At 29.5% G+C, this 19,477-nt stretch overlaps 1 protein-coding gene and 1 long non-coding RNA gene across 2 annotated transcripts; one reads left to right on the top strand and one right to left on the bottom strand.

Moving 5' to 3' along the window:
- Positions 1 to 7,711: 7,711 nt before the first annotated feature.
- On the bottom strand, positions 7,712 to 8,733 carry LOC149893230 (uncharacterized). Its single transcript, XR_016444924.1, has 2 exons — positions 8,360 to 8,733; positions 7,712 to 8,280 (listed from the first exon to the last, which is right to left on the bottom strand). It is a non-coding gene; the product is annotated as an uncharacterized LOC149893230 (long non-coding RNA).
- A 674-nt stretch (positions 8,734 to 9,407) lies between these two features.
- Positions 9,408 to 12,847, top strand: LOC149893229 (major facilitator superfamily domain-containing protein 6-A-like). Its single transcript, XM_090075615.1, has 2 exons — positions 9,408 to 10,123; positions 10,841 to 12,847. The coding sequence occupies exon 2, from the start codon at positions 11,161 to 11,163 to the stop codon at positions 12,631 to 12,633; it is 1,473 nt and encodes a 490-aa protein (XP_089931741.1). The 5' UTR covers positions 9,408 to 10,123; positions 10,841 to 11,160; the 3' UTR covers positions 12,634 to 12,847.
- The last annotated feature ends 6,630 nt before the right edge of the window (positions 12,848 to 19,477 follow it).

Genomic DNA, 19,477 nt, shown 5'->3' with positions numbered 1-19,477 from the left:
TACCACATTGTTTTAGCTTTTTTCTTCACTTTTGAAATAAATCTATCTAAAGTAGCATTAATTTATGTCCTCCTTTCTAATTTCTTCAGCTATATTTGATTTCGTTATGTAAATCCTTCCAAAATCGTAGTTTATCCACTCCTAATTCACGTATGTTCGGGATAAGATCTAATCTTTTGTTGTTGTTGTTTTTAAAATCATTAATATATATCAGAAACATTTTTGAGTACTTTATATCATTTTTCACTTTACACTGTTTAACGTTTTATGTTATAAATTCTTTGACAATTATCACATTACGTTCCCAATGTTAAAGTAAATAATGTTACTTCTATATTACAGGAAATACTGAAGTTGTTAAGTAATGCTATTTCAAATATCTAGCACTTCTTGAATAGTAAATCATTATTCAAATAAAAACATTTTAACAAATTTCTAAGTAGCGTATGATGACAAAAATATGTTTCTTGAAACTATATTTGATATGTTGAAACAAGTCATACAAGTAAAAAACTCAAATTCAAGAAATACAAATGTCAATGAGTCCATAAAAACCTTGTTTTCCGCTATTTTCATTTACTTTGATATATTAAACCACTGTTAAAAAATGGCGGAATACAAGGTTTTTATGGGTTTATTGACATTTGTATTTCTTCATAAAATATATAAAGTTAAAAGATTATCTTAAAAGTAAATATAGACTTTAATTTAGATTAAAAGTTCTCCATTTTTACAAAATAAAAAAACTCTCAATTTTTAGATTTCTTTGAAAATAATATCAAAATTTTAAACTTATTTTAACCATAAAATCTAAATTATAAGTTTTATGAAAAAACTGTTTTTACTTTTTAAATAAATGATCATTCTAATGTTATATTATTTAAAAAAGGGCACTATATTTACCAAAAAAATGTGAGGGGTTTAGTGCCATTTTTTTTTTGTTGTTTTGAGTCACTGTGCGTCATTTCTGGCTGGCAAAACAAATTTGGTTGGCAAAAAATTTTCTTCTCTGCGAAAGCGCGAGCTAGATATCTAGTTAATATAATTGATCTGTCTCGTAACGTTTCGTAATTATCCGGGACACAGTTTTTAAATTCCGAGAAAAAATTTATGTCCCAATTTATAACTTTATTCCGGGACAATCGTTTCCTTTGTCTCGTTATTTTTTTCAGGGAAATTTCTCGTCTCGTTACGCTTTTCCCGGTTCATTTCGAGAAAACTATTCCGAGACGCAGACCCTTACTCTCAATGCTAATTCCGAAAATAATTTCGGAAACAAATTTTATGCAATTTAAGGCTAATGCATTTTATTCGTGGATGTAAACCCACAAGAAAAATCATTTTTTCTTAAATAAGTGCAAATCTTGTGCAAACTACTCTGTTACTATACAGATAAGGTCCTTAGGACTAAAAATCCATAATATAAAAAGATAAACAGCAGATAAACAAATTTTTACTGAAAAATAATCAGGCTAAACTTGTTAATCTTACAAAATGAACTGCTGCTATGCAGTTCAGGTGCCCATCTTAAACTAACATCACTAGACTCGTAATATCACCAAATCTAACTATCACAGTTAGACTTTGTAAATAATAGTTATTAAGCTGTTGTCTGAAAAGTTACTTTGCCCAAAAATTATGGTTTACAGTAATATACCATTTTTCACATGATTTTGTTATTTACTCAGTTTAATCTTGCGCTGTCCATCCAACTAAAATCCGAAATGTAAAAGTAATACAATTACAACATGGTTTAATCATATGCTGGTATTACAGGTTTAATTGCAACATGATTGTAACAAAGTGTTTTTCACTGTAAATAAATATATCAATGCCAGTGTTGGGAAGAATCGCGCCTTTTGCAAATTTTTCACGGATTGTTTTATCTCAGAGTTTAAAGTGTTTTTACAATTTACTCTATCCTACCATATATGTTCTACAATGATTCTATCCCATTATAATACGTTCAACAATTTTTACGACAATTCGTCCTTGCGATCATCTTACTGGAATCTCCAGTTGACTCTAAAAAACTTCCTGTTCTCAATGAAGAGTCACATGATATAATTTCGATTGTTAACACTGTTTTTTAGTATACCAACCTTCGTTATTCTCTTTAGACAGTCACTCAAAAAAACTGTTACTTTCTGTAGCACATTGTCCCGCTAAATATTTCTACCTCCTGTGTCAACTTCTGCAAATGACGCCATCCATGTTCTGTTATAAAATTTTATTATCGGAAAGCAGAATGTTTCGCACGACTCTTTAATGGTTTTGTTAGGAGGGAAAATGAGAAAATTGTAAACATCATCTTTAAGTTTTACTCAAATCAAGCGTATAACATTCGAACGAAGAAAAGAGCGAGTCAACTAAAACACCAAATGCACACACATGTTCAATGACATTTAAAGTCCCACCACTAATGTTTAAAACTGCTTTTACAAATACGACTAGAAATACAATAATATGAGTTTAATTAGTAAAGCTCTCGAAAGTTCTGTAGCCATTCTGAGACAAAGACTAATAAAAAGAAAACTAGTAAAACCTGTTTTAAAGAATACCATGACTCAGAAGTTGAAACAAAGTGTTAAACGAACTTGAAGAAAAAGAAATCTATTGTCTGTACTAGAATTCAAAATAACATCTGCGGACAAATAGAAAAGGAATCGTTGAGAAAATCTTACGGATTTTTGAGAGTGAGTTTTTTTTGGGATATTTTGAAATATTTAAAAGAGAGTTTTTGAAGATAAATTGAGAAAAGAGTTTTTAGAGATTTTAAAAGGATTTTGTAAGAAAAGAATTTTGAAGATTTAAAGAGAATTTTATGAGAAGAACTTATGGCAATTTTAAAGAGAACCTTATGAAAAGAGTTGGTAAGAAATAATGTTTGAATGACTTTGATTATTATTATTATTATTTTTATTATTGTTATTATTATTATTATCATTATTATTTTTTTTATTATTACTATTATCATTATTATTATTATTATTATTATTATTAATATAATAATAATAATAATAATAATAATAATAATAATAATAATAATAATAATAATAATAATAATAATAATAATAATAATAATAATAATAATAATAATAATAATAATAATAATAATAATAATAATAATAATAATAATAATAATAATATATTATTATTATTATTATTATTATTATTATTATTATTATTATTATTATTATTATTATTATTATTATCGCGTTCCTACCATATCTGCGTTAGACACTGACAGTCCTACCTCACCGTGTCAACTAACCTTTGTCAAGCCACCTGCGTCATAATAGCACTAATAAAAAATATATATAAAATCCCCGCCATCACAGTATTCACTACCCAGCAAACATCGAGTCTAAAAAAGATGTCTTTTAGAGGTATAAAAAACATCTAATATGTCTAAAAGACATATTTAAGACGTCTTTTTTAGACTAAATGTTTGCTGGGTAACGTGTTCTATGTTACTTAATATAGAACACAAAGTTGAATACACCGAAGTTACCTGTAGTTCAAACAATCAATATTTTATACAGGCTGAAGAGAAATGCTACATATGCATTTTAATACCAACTATTGTGAGCCTAAAGAAACAACTACAGAAGACACTTCATGTAACTAACACAACGACGAATGAGATAACTACAGAAGACACGCCAGAGCTCGAAGTTAGCTTCTACTTTTGTTGATGCTCAACTTCGCCTGTGACTTCAGAAGGCAACGATGATAAAGTCATCATCATCAATAGAACTCATAAAGTAAAATATTATAAACATTATTTTCAGTACTCAAGTTTATCGACTTGTTAAGTCTCAATGTTGAAATTTATTGAGTTGTTAAGTCCTAATTTTGTAATTTATTGACTTGTTAAATCTTTATGTTGAAATCTAAGTTTATAAACAATATATTCTACTTTCACAATTAGATAAAAATGTTCTACTTTCACTATCAAATAAAAATACTCATTTACTGCCATGTTTATGCGTAGGATTTATTGTTGTGGCCCACCATGACACTTATTTATTGTTGCTGCCCACCATGACAGTGGCGATCAATCACCATGACAGTTATGGTGATCTTTAAATTTCTAATCCATGTTAAACATAAACTTTGTGTCTATATAATATATATGTATATATTTATATAAACGAACTGTTCATCTCATCCTTAGTAATAGTATAATCTATCAAATGATGCTTTGATATAGGAGTACACTTAGGAGAATCAATATTTATTAATCTAATATAAGGCACTCGGGTATTTATAAGTTTGAAAGATACAAGAACTTATTAGCTGTTTACTACTGTTTATAACACTGACACTCGTTCAAAACCTAATATCTATGTGCAACCTCACACATATCAAGTATTTATCTAAGTTCAAAAAATATGAAGCAGAATAAATAGTTTATAGTAAAAAAACCAACTATTACCCTTAACACAAAAGCAACCTTATTTTTTTTCTTAATGCAAATCTTTAAAAGCTTTTTATGACATAAGACGGAAAGCAAAAACAATTATCTGTGGTTTTATGGAACAAACCTCGTGTTTTTTACGGATATCCTTTCATCCTAATTTAACACCAAACAGTTTCCGAGGAATAAATGAAACTGTTTTATTTATCTAAGTTGTTTTATCCAATTTTTCTTCAATCACAATTTGTACCAATATTAAGCTAAGCTCTTAAATTGACCCAACTTCCAGGGTACTTTTATGAAGCAAACTATCAGTATTTTGTTTCTCAACAAACCAAAAAGGGTGACTGTAATTTTTTCTTTAGAAATTTAAATAAATCATTTTAAAATGAACCATTTTCAGATGAACTAATTTAAAATGAAGCACTTGTAAATGAACCACTTTCAAGATTGATAAGAGTGAAACGTCTTTTGGGAGAAAAAAAAAGTTAAATGTTCAATTTAAAATTTGCGGAAAGGGGTTTTAGAAAACATGAAGATGTCATTTTCGTCATGTTTTCTACAACCCCTTCCCGCAAGTTTTAAGTTCTAGCCCACCTCTTAGCTTTTGAGTTTTAATATTTTTCACAGTTGAGAGTCTAATTACAAGAAGTTATCATAGAACTTCATATACAGTCGTAGACGTTTAGATATAATAAAAACTATATTTGAATTAATTCTGAAAAGCACTTTTTCTTTCGTATTTGTGTTTTTCAAGTTTAAATGGATTATTTGTACAAATAATAAAGCTGCGTAAAAATGGCTAAAAGACAATTGTGTAAACATGGCCAAAAGACATCATAAGACGCACTTGTGTAAACACAGCCAAATTAAAAAAACACGCGCAAAAAAAAGTTCCATAAACAATCGAATTTATTAGAATCAAGTTGAATAAAGTATCAAAGTTATATAAGAATGTCGTTACAAACCAAAGCAAAAGCAAAACCAGCCAAAGCAAAAGTAAAGTTTTAAAGGTCTTAAATTTGCAAAACTTTACAAAACGTTTTTTGAAGCCCAGTTAACGATGTCTGGAAATCTGGAAACCGAGCTTCTTTTTATGCTGCGTTGCAATATGAGAACTCATAAAAAATATGAGAACTCATAAAAATCCTAATTACAAATAAGACTCACAAAAAAATACCCATGTAAAAGTTAGGTAACGGGTTTGTTAAACTAATTCACTCAAGTAAACATATTTGACTATCAGGTTTCATTGGAACTTTCAGCCTCGCTGAAGTGATAGCTTGCTAATTTAAATCACGCTAAATATCACACGTTTTCAATTTACTTGTTGCAAAATTTTCAAATACTTTGCTCCTAGTTTAAATATATACATGCGATTAATAACTCTAATTAATATGCACTGTTCATTGAATTTAATTGATATTCTCTGTTCATTGAATTTTTAATCATATATTCAAACATACATATTTACCGAAAACAAACGTGTAGAACAATATGTTTATAGAAGACTAAAATTTATGGAGACCGTTTTACTTTGTTTTCGCTCGCAGACAACATTTTGAATGGTGATACTGCATTCAAAAACTTCAAAAGAAAATTTCGGAACTGAAACCACCAGAAAGAAGGGTTTAATTGCTTGGTTTTTTTTTTTTTTTTTTTTTTGGTGCGCAACAAAAGAAATTAAAAAAAAAAAAAAAAAAGGAAATGACATTTCTTTGTTCTGGCACAAACAAATCGATTGATAATGGTACTTGTGTTGTTAAGTCACATGGAAAGCATGTGATCTTGATTTCAGACCACATATAATGAAAATCTCTGTTGTAAATAAGCTAGCTAATTTTTTCAACAAAACTTTAAGATATGGATGGTAAACTAAAAGCGGGTACATTCCTTCGAGATCAAGGAGATAAATTGCAAATGAGTGCAGAAGCAAGAAAACAAACCAACAATTCCTTCAGCAGCGGTAGATCACGCTTAATGAGTGAACCGTGCTTAAGTTTACAGCCGAAAACAAGAATAAATCGATTAAATTCGACATCAGTTTAAAATATATCAAAAATCTTTGGAAATATATTGAAGAAAAAATCAGGAAAAATATCGAAATGTTTTTAGCACCGAAATTCTGAATTAAAAAATATTGCGAAATAACTATAATGATAACAAAATAACGACTGAAATAAACGACATAATAACCCTAACGATTTTTTAAATACGTGATTTAATTTTTGCAATTCTTTTATGCTTTAATACGACGCTTCCACTTTTCCACTTTTTATAAATAGACAGTTTCTATATGAGTTATTTTCCGGTATAAATGATGGGTATGTTATTTATTGTAAATATTTTTGTCTAATAATATTTGTAAATATGTTAATATGTGGATTAATTTATAAATTAAAAAAAATGATTGAACAAAGTTTTTTGATTTCGCATAATTGTATTTTCCAATTAACTTCGGGTTAGATAGAGGAAAGGGTCAATATCTTAGATGAAGTGTTTTATAATAATCAATTTTTACACTCCATTAAGTTTTTCCGCCTCCAACTCTAGGTTTTTAACATGCTTTCAACATTTTACACAATATTTCCTTGAAATGATGAGGAGTAGACTCGATTGTTCTGTAAGTCTAAGATATTCAAAACTACTGGTCCTTCTCTCGGAGACTCCGCAGTAGGTGAAAATTTTTGAGCTTGCTTAGTTTGTAGAATATTTTGCATTTTAGACATTTTCACAATACAGAATATTCTACAAAATGCTCAGCAACATAATTTTCTGTCCGCAGTAAATTGACTGGAGATCGACCGAAAAAAGAATAACAGAAGATACCAACCATGCTACGATAAGGAAAAGAAGCAATCTAAAACCATTGTTGATAACAGATTTCCCGGCTTAGTTAAGTTGAAAAAAACCCTAAAACACAAAACTTTGTTACTTTACAGTGTAGTTGTTCAAAGCTTGAAAGAATGTTTATATTTCCTTAATCACTCACTCTGATATATTTTCAACTTTAGAAGGCCCAATACACATTTAATTGTTAATTATTCAAGTTTAATGACACAGTCAAGATTAAAACGTTTTAAATTTCAAAGCTGTTACAGAAGAAGCTGCCTCTTAAAACATATTGAAAATATTGACTACCGTTCTTCCTAATGTTGAAGCAAAATAAAACGTTTACAAAAACCTTTCTTTTTTATACTTATTTAAGTTAATGTCTGCTTTAGGATTTTGTTAGTTATAAAACGTAATCGGCTTGAGGAGGGAGAAATCATTATTACACAAACAATATTAGGTTAGAAACAAGCGTCGCTTTAAACGAGCAAAACTTTATTAAGACGGAGATTTACACTTGACTTTCAAACAATATAAAAAAACTGTAATATACACATTATAAACATATTTACAACATATTTCGTAATAATATGCAAGAAAATAATTATAGGCATACAAAAGAATTGTAATAAAGAGCTACATAAAAGTCTTTATTAAATATGTACAAGGCCATACACCATCTTAGAAAATGACTTAAAGCAGTTTTTTAACAATGACTTTCCTAAAATCCTTTTTACTTTTTATCCATCTAATTCTTTGAGCCGTTCGTGCTTGAATTTAATGATGTTTGTTTTTTGTATTGCGGTATTTGAGAGCCGTTGTTCCCCGTTTTGTTTCTTTCGAAGTTGTCACCTATTTTTCGTAAGGTAGTTCCAGTCTTTTTACACTGTTCCATTATTTTACTACGACTAAAAAATAAAAACGAAAAACACAACCTTGTTTTACACTTAAATCGTTTTCACAGATTTCACTGAATGCCGGATATTCACAAGTGCTTTTATATACGAAATACTTTTATGCACGCTCTAAAACAATATAAATAAACCGTTACTTCGAGTTGCAACGTGCCAAAAAAAAAAAAGTTCACTTAAATCAAATTTTTACCTGTCAATCAGATCCTAACTATTTGCAAAGTAATGATCGAATGCACACTGTAAATCCATATTTCACATTATTACCGTTTAATTAATAATTTAAAAAATATCGGAAAAAACGCATTGATTGGAAGAGAAAAAAATGTGACCACAGAAGTAATGGTATTCCCTCAATTTGTTTCAGAATTTAATCGCGATGATTTAAGTTTTTAACATAACTTTTAAATAAAGTTCTTACAGCAAGTGCGATTTGTTTGATACCTTGTTATATATATATATATTTTTTTTATCCATCTTGCAAACACTCAAATGTAAGTTGTTAAAAAACCTTTTAATGACTTCCTTGACATTATTTCATAGTTATGTTATTAAAAAAGGTTTTACTTTTCGTTATATTGCTCTGGGTTGAAATGATAACAAGTTTTGTAAACAACAGCGCGAAAAAAAGTTTGAAATTCTCGATCAAAGAATAGAGTCATTTTTCACCGCGCTTTTTATCGCGCTTTCTACCATATTACTTTTATCGCGTTTTCTACCATATTACTTTATCTTCTTAATTATTATTCAGGATTATTAGCGTAGATTAAATAAATTCAACAATAAACTTGGCGTTCACCCAATTACTTTAAGTGAGGTTATGCGTAGTTTTGCTTCGCAATTTACGCCAACGTAAGTTTTCTCTTGAAATCGAGATTACTCACGAGTTAAATTATTTGGAAGTCAAAATTTATAAGTTTGAAGAAGTACAAAGATGTTTGGGGTATATAGTAATTTTTTTCAGTGTGCTGTTGCATACAGGTTGCTCAATAGTGCTTTTCAAAGATCAGACCAAAAGACTTTTTAACTACTTGCTTTTATTGTGTAAAAATAAGATTTTTACACAATAATAGCAAGTTATATATATATATATATATATATATATATATATATATATATATATATATATATATATATATATATATATATATATATATATATATAGTTATGGCTAATTAGTTAAAAATGACAAAAGAGCTCGGAAGATGTCGATTTGTATCAATTGGCTCATCATAAGATGATTGATAGGTGATTTCACTCAAGCTAATCGCACTGATATCTTACAATTTATACTTAAGAATAATGTGAGGAGGAAGAACGAAGAATTTTATAAACATCAACTTTACTCTTAAAAACCCAACTCGAAAACTTTGATTGTTACTACACTGATAAGGTTAGTTAAAATGATGTAGTTAAATTAGTATGGTTCGAGAAAACTCTGTAAGCATTTGATGATTTTTACAAACAAGTCGAGACCAGAAACAAACGCTAATCCAAAGATAACCGGCAAAACCTGTTTTTGAGAACCATGACTTAGAGGTTGAAACAAAAGCATTAAAAAGAACTTAAAGATAAAATCCGTTGTCTATGCTAGAGCAATACCTGATTTAAGAAACATCTGTAGATACAGAAAAAAAAAAGTTGAGAAAATCTTTGAGATTTATTTAAGAGAATTTTTTAAGAAGAGAACTTTCTCATAAAATCTTCATGGGAAGATTTTATGAGAAAATCTAAAAGAATTTTTTTTTCGGAGAATTTTTTTGGAGATTTTTAAAACAAAGATTTTTTGGTAAAAGAGAAAAGAGATTTTGAAAGAAGAGGTAAAGAAGTAAAGGGATACTTTTAAAAGAGAAGATTTTAAAGTGAGAATAGTTCTAATGTTTACTTTAAAAGAGAAGATTTTAAAGTGAGAATAGTTCTAATGTAGAAAGACACTTTGACCATCAGTCCAAAGGTGGTAAGAGAATATTTTTGAATGAATTTTTAAAATTACCTGTATTTATAAGTATTAAAAGAAAATATACATGAGTTAAATATTTTTGAGTATTTATTAAGCGTAACGAGAGCCATTAGTAAATATCATAATCATTTCATTTATATTTTGATTGAGGAATGATTATATTGTTGTTGATTTGTATTAAGATTTTGTCTTGCAGCGTAAGTTAAAAGTGTTAAACAAACTATACACAAAACACACAAAATGCTGAGGACAAGCCAACATTCAAACACCCAAACGTTGCCAAACAAAACCAAAACACCCAAAAAAACTAAACAATATCTCCGCGCTCATAAAACAATCGCACAATCATATCTCCACCATATTCCCTCTTACTTAAAAAAACCCTGCTCTCCACAATAATAACTTTTATGTTGACTAAATTGCTTATAAAACATTTCATTAAAATGTTCAGTAACTCTTCGCGCTTTAAATTTTATTTGGCAGACCAATTGAAGAGATCAAATTTTAAAAGACATTTTCCACGTTGAGATTTGTTAACGTCCCTCAAAGTCATTAATACTATTTATTTACGCAGCTATTTTATTATTATTATCATTTTTTATTTTTATTTTTTCTTTTTCAAAATTTCAAAAAAATGAAACAAGTTTTAAAAAGATAACAAAATATCACGAGTTTGAACTTTTTTATGTTCAAGAAAAATGTAATTTATTTTAGATTTCCTAAATACGAGGGTAAGAGCAAACAACTGTAACGTTAGAGAATAAATAAACGACCAAACAACGCATTTAAAAACTTTAAGTCACGCAACGACTAACGAAGATGTCGAAGATTTTTCAATTGTTTATCGTCATATCCTTTCAATTTTAAAGGTTTTTTGCTGTCTTTTTATTAAAATGTTTATCCAAGGTTGAAATTAAAACTATTACGCAAGAACAGTTCTTACGCCAGTAATCTTGAACAAATAGTCGTCGTAACAAAATCATTGAAAAATAAATTTACTTTATAACGATGAATATTTCGGTGAAAAATAAAACATGGACCACGAAGCAAGCCAAGACTTAATTCGACTAAATTACTTACCCGTTGAACAAAATGATACGGTTTGTGGAAACTTTGAAAATAGCTGCAGCAGGAGTGAAGCACCTGTCTCAAACGATGCTACCCACAACGAGGGCATAGACAATAACCCTAGAAAATGGTATTCTGTAAACAAATTTATGATAACTTCAAAGTTTGCTTTTTTTTTCGTTGGTGCTCAGGCTGGCTGTCTGATAGCTTTTATTTTGATCTTTCTCAAGTCTATTGGATTGGGTTCTTTTCAAGCGGGATTGATAAATGCATGTGGGTTTGGAGGAATTATTTTGGGCAACACATTTTGGACGTATGTAGCTGATAAAAAACAAGCGCATCAACTTGTGTTATGGATTGTATCAGGGTTGGCCATGATAAGTTTATGCTTTCAACCTATAGTCAGTAAAATGTTTGGTAAATCAAAGTATAACACATGTCCCTTATCAGAGATACAGAGGACAAATGTCAGTAATCATACTAATGCCTTTTTTGAGACTTCCTTAATCTCAAATAATGGGTTAGTGGCTGTTATGGCAAGTTTAAATTTCTTGGGTTTTTTTTGTGACGGAAGTATTCTTAGTCTTACAGACGCGGCTGTAACAAGAAAGATAATTGCGGCTCCTTTTAAAGTAGAATACGGAATTCAGAGAGTTTTTAATTCTATTGGTTACGGTACTGGAAGTTTAGTTTCGAGCGCTTTATTAGAAATTTCACCTTCTATGAGCATATCATGCTACATACTCATATACTGCGTTTACGCATTATGCTTAATTCCTGGCCTGTTTGTGACTAACGCTTTGTACAAAGATTTATCAACTAATCAACCAGTAACAACAAAGAAAACAATGTTATCAGGTAAGAGCAGTTCTTGGAAAGAAATCAAGCGATTGGATGTTTTGCTATTTTTTGTAACCTCATTTTTAATTGGAGCTTTGTACGGGGCCAACTTGAGCTATACGATGGTGTATGCTAAACAACTTCGAGCCCCTGATCTTCTTATTGGGGTTGTTCAAGCGGTTTCATCACTTTCAGCTATTTTTGTTTATATTTTCTCATTCAAGTTTATTCAAATTTTAAGAGGGTATTGGAATGCTGTCCGCATTTGTTTCTTTGTATGGATAGTACGATTTTCGGCCCTTTTAGTTATTAAAAATCCATGGATAATTTTGCCGTTAGAGCTTTTACACGGTGTAAGCGTTTCTTTATATATTGTGGCACGCGCAAAATTCATCCAGGAATTAGCTTGTCCAAGTATATGCGCAACACTTTATGGCATAAATCACGCTATGATGCAAGGGGCGGGACCAATCGTCGCAAACATTATTGGAGGAGTATTATATGATTACAGCCCCTTCTACTTCTTTGGATTATTTGCTATAATTAGTGCAGTTTGGTTAATAGTTCTCTTTACTATCCAATTATTTAAAAAAATTTGAGTGGCTTAGAGTAAACAAAGTTAATTCGACAGAAATACCTGTTTCAGAACAAAACAACTACTTTGTACAATGCTTTTAGATTATAACACTTTTTCTAATATATTTTTAAAATTCATTTTCCATTCAACGTTTTTTACAACTATGCTTTTTTCGTCATTTTCCTTTTTCCTATGTAATATTATTATGTCAATTGATGAAAATATTATGGTATTCATACTTATTAGTCTTCATTAACTGTTACCTTAAAATTCAACTGTTACCTTGAAATTCATATCCATAAGTCGACTTCGATTGATAATCGAAACCTTTCCAATGTTAGAAATACCAAAGTCTTGCTTTTCACATTTACTTGCATTTCTTTTATTAGTACGTAAAATGCCTGTAAAATACCTTCAAATTAATTTGAGCTGTTTCTGAAATGGCGCTTATTTCGTCTAATTGTTACTTCATAACTTTTATCAAGTGTTAGAAGTTTGAGATAACAGCAAACAAGGATTTGCTGTTCTTTAAATTTAATTAAGATTTATTAAAAATAATATAAGCTCACATATCATAATACTTATAATAATCATTCAACCAATCCGTCAAGTTTAAAGTAATTACTAGGAGCATGTCGCACAACCAGTCCGCCGTAGTGTAAAAAAAATTTCGTAAAAATGAAAAAATGATTCCCACAATCTTTTAGGCACTATCCAGCTAAGAAAATATGAAAGTTTCAAAAACTTTGGATCGTCCAAAAAAAAGTTATCACGTTATGAAATTTTACCTTATAAAATGACTTAGAAAGGCCAAAAAAGACTTTTTCTGGATTATCTCGAAAAGTAGCTGAAATATATATATAACACGATGTATTACTAAGTTGAAGAGGAGTGAACGCTCTAAAAAGCGGTATATCTGAATTTTTTGTATGTTTCAAAACAGAGATGCCACTGTAATTTAAACAAGTTTATCAATTACATCATTAAGAAATAAGAAAAATCGATTGTCAAAAATATTACAAAATTAGACCGGAATTCGATAACAAAACATCAATACACATCCATTTTAGGGCATTCTTCAACTGATTTTCTCCGGACAACTTATACCGAGTTATTTCGTTCGATAATTTACTGTGAAAACTTTCTATTCCTTCTTCAGATCCTGCTCCGATAAACTTATTTTTGTGCACAAAAAATCCGAGATGCATCACCATCATGTGAATTAAAGGGCTTGCCCAAAACCGCCAATCATTTCAAGACGTTTAATTGGCTAGAGTAGCTGTCAAACAACAATCTCTAGAAGCAGAATGAACCTCTTTGCATGCGATTACAGCAGCTTCTTCTAATAAAATAAAAAATTAACATTAAACTCAATTTATTTTTTTTTCTTACATCCTTTTTCCCTTTATCTTCATTTTGAGTTTTATGACAATATGTTCTAAAGATATTTTGCATAAGCATTTGACATGTTTTAAAACTAAACTTTGTTTATTATAAATAATACATGAAGATAAATTGCAGTTCCTACTTGTGGACAGATGAGAGAAACAGAATGAGACCAATATTTTTTTTAAAAAAAACCTATTTGTTAAAGTTTAATTTTCAAATTAAGTTTCTAAACATAGCCACTAATAGTGAAAGAAAATATATTTTCATAAATAAATAAGAATAAAATAACCCAGAAAAAATAAGAATAAAATAATCCAGTCTTTTTTGGCCTTTCTAAGCCATTTTATAAGGTAAAATTTCAGAACGTGATAACTTTTTTTGGACAATCCAAATTTTTTAAAGCTTTCACATTTTCTTAGCTGGATAGTGCCTAAAAGATTGTGGGAATCATTTTTTCATTTTTATGAAATTTTTTTTTGTACCCGTTGTGTATCGGTGGGCAAACTTTTGGAAGAAAAAGATCCAAATACTGCAAAAATTCATGATAAAAGATTTACAATTTTTTATCATGAATTTTTGCATACGTATGTAAATATAGCTTAACAAGAACAAATCCATTGATAAATGATACAGTTTGGCACGTACAAATTAATAACGAGCAAAAAAAGGTATGATGTAAATATGCGTTGAGAATGATAACTACCTAATTATGTAATACAAATTACGTAAGTGCGTTCATGTGGAACGCATTATAAAAACGAGCATAATAATAAGAAAAAGGGACAGAGTTGTTACGGCATAATATGTCTGGCAGATCTGTCGACATTTTTTCAGACATATCTTACATCGACATAAAATATGTCAGAAACATTTTTCTGTCCACTTACTTTGACGTAATTTTATGTCTGAGACATTTTCTGCTGACATAAAATATGTCAGAAACATTTTTCTGCCCACTTACTTTGACATAATTTTATGTCTGAGACATTTTCTGCCGACATAAATTATGTCAGAAATATTTTCTATCCACATATTTTGACATAATTTCATGTCTGAGACATTTGCTGTTTCTTATTTTAGAAGAAAAAATCTTACAACTTTATTGATCATTTCAGATTAATTTGACGAGTAAAACAAAAGTTTCGATTTCCCCTTATTAGAATGTAAAAACTTAGTCTCAAACTTAGTTTTTATTACTGAATGTGGTTTTTGTTATATGGCATCCTGTGCCACATTAGAAATTATGTTAAGTAGAAAGAAAAGTAGAACTTTTAAAGGGTCGAACCATTTACAGCATAAATTCGACGATCTAATCGTCTAACAACATAATAAAAATAGAAAATAACTCTTTGTCAGAATATTTAATTCCGTTCCAGGATAGGTCGAATAATTTATGGCCAAAGCAAACCTTATTAAAAATTTAATTTTTCACCAGCGCGGCAATCACGTTGTGTCGTCGTGCAAGCACGACTCCCCAACATGATTGTTTCATCCATGAACGTGACGACATGATGACGTCATCGATGATGCGAACGACAACGTCATGATCACGTGATGAATTTGAAACAACCAATCAGAATGTGCTGGACACGGAGGTGCACAAATGCATGTTTTCATCCTCTGTATACAAATGTATGAATAGGGAATAGCTGAAAAATAAAAATTCATCAGAAACAGCTTCCATTATAGAAAAAATGAATAAAATATACATTTAAAAAATATATGTATAAAATATATAATAAAAAAACACCGTTTAAAAACGTAATAAATACCGTGTAAAATAATGTAAAAAAACCGTGTAAAAATAATGAAAAAAACACCGTTAAAATATACTAAAAAATGCACACTTTTACTAGGGAAATTCCCTGAGAAATTACTAGTTTCCAGTCCCCAAAGTCACTAAACCGCGCATTTTTACAAATAAAGAAAAAATAAAATGAACAACAAAGTTACCTTCCTTCGACGCCATTTTGGAAAAAATTTGAGTAGAGCTTCGCCGTCCGATCTCCTTTGGGGCTTTCGCCCAAATGACAGATTAACGTTCGCACCGGTATATATAGACAAAACGGCCCTTAAGTAAACAAACGACGGCCCTTAAGTAAACAAACCGTTGCGGGGGGTCCTAAACTGACCAATCAGATTGCAGAGAAAAGTAAACAAAAAAACCAACCGACCAATCAGATTGCAGAGAAAAGTAAACAAAAGAAAAATCGACCAATCAGATTGCAGAGAAAAGTAAACAAAAGAAAAACCGGGGGTAAAATAGAAAAGAAGACGGGTGTAATGAATAAATTATTATTCAATTGTTACACATATGTCCATAGAGATAAATACATATTCTTCCGCTCCGTATTCGTTGAATTCAAAACTTTCATCTAAATATTTTTCATCAACAGGGATAAGGTGATGAAGATTGTTATGTTTTGTAACATAAACGTGTTCGTTTCTTGAACAAACGATAAACAAGGTTCGTTCGCCATCGGCTCTGTAATAGTTTTCAACTAAAGCGGTGGGTGAAAACGAAATAGCGTAATTATCTGTTAACCAATGCCGATCTAATTCATATTCATTTGGAATTCGAGTAATATCGAGAATCGTCGGTTTGCAGTTTGTTCGATCTTTTGAGAAATAGATAACGAGAACCATATTTTTATTTTTTTTTTAAAAAAAGCCTATATATAAAAAGAAGGTATTAAATAAATTAATTTGAGCGCTCTAATTGAACAAAAAAAACACCGTTAAAAATAGATAAAATAATGATGCTAAATAATAAATAAAGTTATAATATATATTAGTTAATAGAATAAATTTTGAAAAAAAAATGAGCGGAAGAAGATACATGCCTCCTTATCCTTATCGTGGAAACGGATTAAAAAAAAAAGCGACAAAAAGAAAAAGACAGAGAGGAGGAGGTGAATTAACCAACAAAGCTATTGAAATATTATCTCCTCTTCCATTGGCGTTTACCGAAAGTGCTAGTAGATATTTGGTGAAGAAAGCTTTAGACAAATTATCACCTAGTAAAAAAAAGTTTGTAGTGATACCAAGTTCTACAACATCAACAAACGTTTCATCGATCAATTCATCGAGATATGACGATTAAAAATCCATTTAAAAGATTAAGAAGATGGTGGAAAAAGATGAAAGAGAAAAAACGAATAAATAGAATAAAACCTGTTCATTACGAATATTGGTTTATAAAAGAATAAATATTTACAATGTATATTAAAATCGTATTTTTTGCAATCGTTTAAATGCTGTCGAATTTGTGATAGAATTAAATCTATTTTCAATCTGTTCTGATACACCCCATAGATATGCACAACATCTCAATCGATCGACAAAATCGGTAATGTTTACAGCTGTTTGAAGAAAAACAGCGATAGCGCTTTCGATTTCTCTCTCGCCGATGTTTGTGTTTCGATCGTTGTTTGTATCGTCAAAAAGTTTAGTTATTTCCTTGAGCGGTATTAGATTTTCTTTGTCGAGCGAAAGGAGAAACAAATAATGATGCTTGCATTTCCATATGTCTTCCCATTCGTTGACAATGTAAGGATTAAATCGAGCATAGCAGTGGTTACATTTTTTATTACAGTTCATCTAAATACAATAATTAAAACCGTTTAAATACGAATAAAAACAAATATATATATTGGTATAAGCTAAAAAAAAGGAATTAATAATAAAAAATGGAGAATAATAGCGAGAAAAAAAGTTGTATTAAGCAAATAATGGATATAATAAAACAAAATAAAATATCAAGTTTGATTTTGATAATTATTATTGTATTTTTTGCTTTATATTTTGGAAAAGAAAAAGCGCAACAGCTTCAATTAGCTATCGATTGGATTGCTACAGTATCACCTAATTTTACCAATAACAATAATCGTGTAAAACCTACATTATTTACAACAAAAAAAACAGTGTTTTATCGACGCTGTTGTTTTAACAATGAAACGAGCTTAATAAATGCGAATTGAATTGTGATCATCAGCATCTTTGTTTTGGTGAATTTCTCGATGTTTGCGTAGACAACTGAAGCATAAAGAGATATGACAGGTCTTGCATTTTGTAGAGTATATAGAAGTTTTATCCATATATATTTCACAAACAAAACAAATTGTAAAACCGCTTTTTTGGTGAGCGTAATATTCGTGCAATCTTTTTTTCATTTTTTTCCATTTTTTTAAATAGATCAAGGCTATTTTGTTGCTTTTCTGTAATGATTCATTTAAATTGTTTTCATTTTTTCGCGATTCGATGTAGTGACGAATCTTTCTGCTTAATTTGTAAAACGTATCAAGTGCGATTTTTGATTTTTGTTCGACATTCGTTTTATAATCTTCATCTTCGTTTTCGTCCGTTACAAGTCTAATTTTACATTCGACGTTTGACATTAGATCGAGAATTTTTTCTTCTTTTGTATTTTGCATTGTTATGTATGTACTAAAGAATAGAGAATATATATTTGTAAAATAAAAGTTATTTTTTCATAACAACGTTAAAAATAATTTTTTCGAAATATTCTTTCCAATATATTTTCCAAAATTCGTTGCAACAACATTTGCAACAGCACAACGATTGATGTTCTTCGTTTTTATCGATTTCGATTTTTAGTTGACCAAGCAACATAACTTTTTCAAAGGCGTCGTTTATTTCCTTGCTCAACGTTTTTTGTTCCATTGTAATTATATTTTAATCTAAAAAAAATTACAGATTACAAAAATGACAGATAAATTAAATAAACATTAAATCTTTTCGATCTATTGTGGTAAATATGTGATTCCAATAAACGCGTTCATGTTTTGATATTTCATCTTCCATGGAATAGCCTTTCATTCGCATCCACCTTCGTACAGTTTCGTGTGATTTTTCGTATGACTTTTCTCGATCGTAATCGTAATCGATCGTGTCCAAATTGTAGTGACTAATGTTCAATTCTCTTCCCATTTTTTTCCAATCAATTCCAATGCGTAACGATACAAAATTAACAAATTCTCGATATTTCATTTTTTTTTTTTAATAACTAAAAATTAAAAACAAAAAAAACAATATATATTTTTATATAATTAATTTTACACCCTCTTTCAACAAAGAGTCGCACATTTCTTTTCGTTTCTTTTCATCGCTCTTCATTATTTCGGGCAAACGCTTTATAATATCGTTATCGATATCGACAGTGTTTCCTTCATCGTCATTTTGAATAATGTAAATATCTCCTCTGATCGATCTAAGGAGCGGATATTCTTTCACGTGAGCATTTCTCGGATAAGGAAAAGGTTTGATTGCGTATAAAGCGGTATGATGAGGAGATAAAACGAGATATTCTTCCATCTTTGGTATTTTTCTCACGTTGGTTAACCTCGGTTTTCGCAACTCACTTTTTGATAAATGAAGAATGCGCACCATTATTATTATGATGCTAAAAAAAACAAACAAACAAAACAATATAAAATCAAGATAAAAATTTACACAAA

This window comes from Hydra viridissima, unplaced genomic scaffold, assembly GCF_058129835.1.
Source record: "Hydra viridissima isolate aposymbiotic clone 2 unplaced genomic scaffold, HvirCarnegie_v1 scaffold_1, whole genome shotgun sequence".
NCBI lineage: Eukaryota > Metazoa > Cnidaria > Hydrozoa > Anthoathecata > Hydridae > Hydra > Hydra viridissima.
Note: the sequence above shows the minus strand (reverse complement) of the source record. Positions and strands in the feature narration are given on the sequence as shown.

Bases quoted from the DNA above. Each gene is read 5' to 3' on its own strand.
- LOC149893229 (XM_090075615.1), top strand. From the start codon at position 11,161: ATGGACCACGAAGCAAGCCAAGACTTAATTCGACTAAATTACTTACCC.